The 6,547-nt window shown below is 34.7% G+C and overlaps 1 protein-coding gene across 1 annotated transcript; it reads right to left on the bottom strand.

Annotated features, from left to right (window-relative positions):
* Positions 1 to 1,374: 1,374 nt before the first annotated feature.
* On the bottom strand, positions 1,375 to 5,235 carry LOC114407086 (phenylalanine ammonia-lyase 1). The gene is made up of 2 exons (XM_028370051.1): positions 4,806 to 5,235; positions 1,375 to 3,291 (listed from the first exon to the last, which is right to left on the bottom strand). Exons 1-2 carry the CDS (start codon positions 5,195 to 5,197, stop codon positions 1,542 to 1,544), a joined length of 2,142 nt encoding a protein of 713 aa, XP_028225852.1. The 5' UTR covers positions 5,198 to 5,235; the 3' UTR covers positions 1,375 to 1,541.
* Positions 5,236 to 6,547: the final 1,312 nt, after the last annotated feature.

Here is a 6,547-nt window from a genome sequence, read left to right as displayed (position 1 = left end):
GAGAAAGAATACAAGCGAAAATATAATCAAAACATAAGAGCTAACATAAAATCTTGAACCCTAATTAACTTGAGAGTCACATAACTTACTTACCTCTTTATGGAACTCACCACCCTTGAGTTTGAAACAAGTAGAGAGTTTGCAAGGTCTACATCTATTTAATATGACATGGTAATCTGAGCAGCCAGCAGCCAGTTGAGGAAGTAACAAAGGTATCAACAACAGTGTTACAGTCAAGATTGTTAGTCATTACTGATGACCAAATCATCAGTAAATATAATATGGGAATCACACGATTACTACCTACTCTAGTTTTTCTATCAAAAAATATAATATGGGAATCACACGATTACGACCAAATCATCAGTAAACTATTCTCTCGTGTCATCTTGTGCATCCCATGACTTATACTTTCACCGCATGTAACTACCATGTGTATCACACGATTACTACCTACTCTAGTTTTTCTATCAAAAAACAAAAGTTTTTTTTTTTTACGGTAGACCGGGTAATTCAAGATTGTAGTGATTCCACTAATGCAAGCCAATGTATCATATATTTTGCCTTAGAATATGATATGTGGATAACTATTTACCATATCAAGGTATGCATATTTTGGTGATAGCTCATTGGGAGAATAACATCTAACAAACTTTGAAATTAAATTGATTGTGTTTGAGGTTTATTAGTAGTCGAAAACTACAATCTGGAATGACATGCGGGTAACTTTATTTACCATATCAAGATATGCATATTTTAGTGATTGCTCTTTGGCAGAGAATAATATCAAACAAACTTTGAAATTAAATTGATTGTGTTAGAGGTTAGTGGTCCAAAACTAAAATCTGGGTATTAGAATAATTGATTGTACCATCACCTACTTTTTTTTATCATCAGCAAAGATAGATAAATTCACTAAACAAAAGGATACCTCCTCTGAAGTCTGAACACTCATTCATTTCTCGGTTTCCATAGACACCTTGTCACCAAACACCAGACTAGCTTCCATGTCACCAAATCTAAAAAATAAATTAAAGGACTAAAAATATAATTTAAGCATCACAATAACATCAAGGATCCCAACGAAGTTGGCACCCACGACACTAGCCATCATTTGCAGCACATCTTAGTTCATTAGAAAAGAAGATAAAAAGAGAGAAAGCAACACCATAGGGAACGTCAACCAAAACCCACATGAGAGAAATTAGAGAACTTATTTTCCAGAAAACATCATTTACATAAAAAGCATGAATAATGGACAGATGGGAGATATATAAGAAAGAAAGTAATAAATGTGATGGCTAAAACAGGAGAGACAGAGAGAAAGATGGAAGTTGGATAAAAACTGAGTGTGAAAAAATGAGACTTAGTATATAATAGAACCAAAGCTTCTGCAAACAACTGAAATTTCATTAAAATATTAAAATTACAAGGTCCTATTTGACATTGAAGGAACATTTGTTAAATGATAGACAAACCAAATGATTATGGTTTTTCTTGCATAGGTACAAATAAAATATTTGTTAAGAGTTACAATAAATTTAAGAGATTGGAAGAGGAGCTCCATTCCACTCCCCAAGGCACTCCATAAGAGGATCAATAATTTTCCCTTGGCACATTGCTGTGAATAATTTGTCAAACTCTTCACCCGGTGACCTCACCTTTTCTCCAGTTAGCAACCCAGTCCCTAATTCCTCTCTCACAAACTTGTACAGTGGGTAAGATCTGCATTCTTGGATCTTGTTTGGAATTGCAGCTTTGCCACTCTCATAAGCAGCCCTTGCACCTTCAACCTCTTTTGGCAAGAGATTCTTCAACTCTTCCTCAAAGATTGCTATCTTTTGAAAGATGGACGAGTTCACATCCTTCTCACTCTCTGCATTTACCAATGCATGATCTACAAGCACTTGCCTAAGTTTTTGCATCAATGGGTATGTAGCACTGCAGGGGTCATCAATGTAGGAAAATATATACTCCCTATCAACCACTTTTAGCAGATCCTTCTCACAAAATCTTGAAGGATGGAGTTCTCCATTGACACCTGTGGTAAGAATCCTTTTGGAAACTTGGCTCACGGTGTTCTTGACCGAGTTTTTCAAATTCTCCTCTAAATGCCTCAAGTCAATTGCTTGGCAAAGTGCAATCAAGAATGTGGAAGACATGAGCTTAAGGATCTCGATGGCTTCATTTGTCTTTCTAGATGAGATCAAGCCCAAAGAGTTGACATCCTGGTTGTGTTGCTCAGCACTTTGGACATGGGTAGTTACTGGATTTGCAAGATATTGGAGTTCAGAGCAGTAAGAAGCCATGGCAATTTCAGCTCCCTTGAAACCATAGTCCAAGCTTGGATTTCTGCTAGCAGTGAGATTTGAAGGCAATCCATTGTTGTAAAAGTCATTGACAAGCTCAGAGAATTGAGCAAACATGAGTTTGCCAATAGATGCAAGTGCCAAACGTGTGTTGTCCATAGAGACTCCAATAGGGGTTCCTTGGAAATTGCCACCATGCAATGCCTTGTTCCTTGAAACATCAATCAAAGGGTTGTCATTCACAGAGTTGATCTCTCTCTCAATTGACTTGGTTGAGAAACGAATCACTTCAATAAGAGGACCAAGCCACTGTGGTGAAGTTCTAAGGGCATATCTATCTTGTTTTGGCTTTTGCAAGGGATCAATCTCATGCAACTTCTTAGCAGCTTTCATGTAGGAACTTCCATCCAAGATATGCTCCATAATAGCAGCAGCCTCAATTTGACCAGGATGGTGCTTTAGCTTGTGTGTCAAATGGTCAGTGAATTCAGGTTTCCCCTGCATCACTTCAGCAAAAATAGCTGATAGAACTTCAGACAACACAGCTAGTATATTAGCCTCAAAGAGTACCATAGAAGCTAATCCAGAACCAACAGCAGTGCCATTAACAAGGGCAAGACCTTCCTTGGGTTGCAATTCAAAGAACTCAGAGTTGATGCTAGCCAATTCAAAAGCTTCTTTTGCGTTAAGTACTTCTCCAGAAGGTCCAACAGCTTTGGAGTTGGGTCTGCCAGTTAGCAAGCCAGCAATGTAAGAAAGTGGAACAAGATCTCCAGAAGCTGTGATTGTACCACGAAGTGGCAAACATGGGGTAACGTTGTTGTTCAGGAGCTTGGTGATGGCTTCTAAGATTTCAAATCTAATGCCTGAGTACCCCTGAAGAAGAGTGTTGATTCTCACTAACATGGCTGCTCTGGTTGCAGTGTGTGGCAGGGTATGGCTTGATTCAGTTCCATTTCCAAATATTCCAGCGTTTAAGAATCTGAAAAGGAAGAATAAAAATCATGATTAGGAATTTTTGTTTAAATTTAATGGTAAACTTTGTCCATCTTGAACGAAGCATGTCGCATGAGTTTGTAATAATTATTGTAAAAAACATTCATACTGAACTGAAATACATGTAAATTCAGAACTAGAAAAGTGAGAATGTAAGAACTTATACTTTTAAATAATTTTTGTGGTATAGAAAATATATAATTTTAATAATATGCTTTTAGTATAAAGATTTTTTGGTTTATCACTTAATAATGTAGCAATAGCAAAAAAGTTTACACTAATAAAGTTGATATAAAAGTTATATATCTTTTTAGTTTTCCGAATAAACATCAATATTGTGTGATAACCACTTTCCAAACTCAGTTTAGTTAGGTGGAATTTCGTGAGAGCCGTCCAATTTAAAATAAAATAAAACATGGCATCTGTAGGAAGAACTTAAGTCAAACATGGTGAGTAGTTGGTGGGATGATATGCAGATGCATGCATGCAATCACATCAACCCTTCTTCTAGTTTAAATTATTATTATTATCGTCACAATTATCCTAACTCCTAAACCCGTAAGATGCTGATAAAATATGAATGTTTGTATGTCCGTTTGAAACCTTTCAAACGTCCGTTTAGTTACTGTTTTGACATCAAACTCGCATTTTGCGAAAAATATGATTGTTTTCCGGGAGTGTTAACTCAGTTCCCTCGACCGTTTCATATATTTAATTTTTATAAACTAATAATGTAAAAAATGATGCTAATATAATAAATCATAAAAAACAAATTTTTTAAAAAAAATGTTTATTGATATAATACTAGTTATTTATTGGCCACGTATAAAGAAAAAAAAATCATGAGTTAACTTTAGTGTTTCATTATTATACCAAGAAGTACGTTTGGATTTGTTTAGTTATTTAATAAAAAAACAATTGGTTATAAGTTATTTTAAATACAGAATAAGACAATTCAACGAAAAAATAAAATTCAATTATTGACAAATATTATTTTGTCGTTTATCAAGGTATCTTTAGCCAATAATTAGGAATAAAATCAATTCCATTTGAAATATTAATTAACAATGAAAAATTTATCCATCTCTCCTAATTTTCATACACACAACAAAAATAAGTTAATGATGAAAAATATTTTTTTTCTTTCTCACAAATATCAAAGTGACAAAAAATTTAATAACAATTTTTTATAATAAAAATACATATAATGTTCTTCACTAATATATATATATTTCTTGTAATTAATGACACGTCTAAAGAATTTGTTCAAGGTAAGAGCTTGTGGAAAAGCATGATTAGGTGGTAGGAGTAGTAATTTATGATGTGGTTAAATTTAGGTAACCCGTACAATAACCAGCAAGATAGCAACTAAGCAGCATCCGACACATGAATATGGAAATTAAAGAACGAAAGCCGTACGTGTTACGTGTACGTAGCAAATACTACATACGAATACGCAGTGTGTAAAGTGTAGTAGAGTAGAGTTAGTTAGTTAGTTACCTGATGAGTTCCTTCTGCAGAGCACCACCCTGTTTGGTTCGGCGGTGTGACGTGGCACCGAAGCCGGTGGTGACGCCGTAACTGTCAGTGCCGTTGTTCATGCTGTTCATCACCCACTCACTGCTCGCCTTTACTCCTTCTCTCGCTGACTCTGAGAGCTCCACCGCCACGCCGTGGTCGTGTCCGGCCACGGCGGCCACCTGAGCGATGGTGAGAGTCTCTCCGCCGAGCCGGACCACCGGCTTGCGGTACTCGGCCACCATGCGCTTCACCTCGTCCAGGTGACTCCCCTTCATCGCCTCCGCCGCCGCTCCCCAGTTCAAGGGATCACTACTTCCCTTGGCAGTGGACAAGCAAAATGAACCGTTTTGGTGGCCATTAGTTGCTTCCATCTTAATACAGAGAGAAATTAAAAAGGGAACAAATTTAGTAGCCTGAGGAGAAAACAAGTTTGGTTGGGCATTTATATAGAGATCGGGTTTGTGTGTTGTTGTCAATTGTCATGCAGTGGTGTTTGGTAGGCTCATGAGTCATTTTTATAAATATAGATATCTTTTAAAATTATTTATTGATATGAATCTGATTTCATGATTTCGGTCAAAATTACTTATTTAATCAATAGATTTAAGGGCGTATCATATTTTTCTTAAAATCTATCAAGTTAAATAGGTAATTTTGATCTATTAATAGTCAAAATAAATTTATGTTGATAAATTGTTTTAAAATATATTCATATTGATATTTTATTTATAAAAATGAGTCAGAATGATGAATTAGTCAATTAAGAGGAAAATGAGGTTGTTGAAATTAAATTAACTTGGGCCGTCGGATTGGCACTCGGAATTGGGGTGGTGAGATTTTGCCACGTGGAAGACAACATTGGAGTTTCTTGGTAGCTGGGTGGACCAAACAAAAAAATGAAGTGGGTTGGTGAGGACTGAGGAAGTAGACGTGGAAACGCTTGACATACATACTCATGGTTTACTTCAAAATGCATGGTCTGGTCACTAATCATTTTTAAATTTATTTGATCCTCATGTCACTTGCTAAGATCTCATGTCCAGGCCTTTTCTATCCCATTACTACTTCTCTTTTCCCTCCTATTTCCCACACCAAATCTTCTTTTACATACATTTATATTTTACCTACTAAATATAAATATCATTTCTAACAAAAATTTGAAAATATAATTTATATTACCATTAATTTGATTATTATTATTCAAAAAGTAACTTATATCCAAAATTAGTTACAATTTTTTTTTGTAAAAATTTAACACAACAAAAATGTGCTTCCATCTAACAAAATGAAGACATATTTCAGTTTGTGTTATGGTGCAAATCCAATACATAAAGGAAATGTGACTTTATTGATCAATGCACAATAAAATTATTATTTTTTATATATTTTGTCATACCCCTCTTACACATAATGAAAACATAATTTTATCGTATGTTTTTATCAACACAATCACATTTCTATCAAAGGTATTTATGGAAATCACAAAAACCAGACTAAGAATGGGGGCGTGAAGAGCAGAAAGCACGATGAGACTACTAAAGTCCAAATTTTGTTTACTTTTCGTTTGTAAACATATATGATTTTTTTAAATATATATGATTTTTTGGTTTATAAAATTTAACAACAGATAATTTTTTATTGGTAGACTTAAAATTTAAGTTTTAATTATTTTATTCTAAGTGAACTTGAAGAAAATATATATAATTATATAATGAGTAACA

The sequence above is a fragment of the Glycine soja genome, chromosome 3, assembly GCF_004193775.1.
Source record: "Glycine soja cultivar W05 chromosome 3, ASM419377v2, whole genome shotgun sequence".
Lineage (NCBI taxonomy): Eukaryota > Viridiplantae > Streptophyta > Magnoliopsida > Fabales > Fabaceae > Glycine > Glycine soja.
The sequence above is the reverse complement of the archived record's forward strand: the minus strand, read 5'-3'. Positions and strand labels throughout refer to the sequence as shown.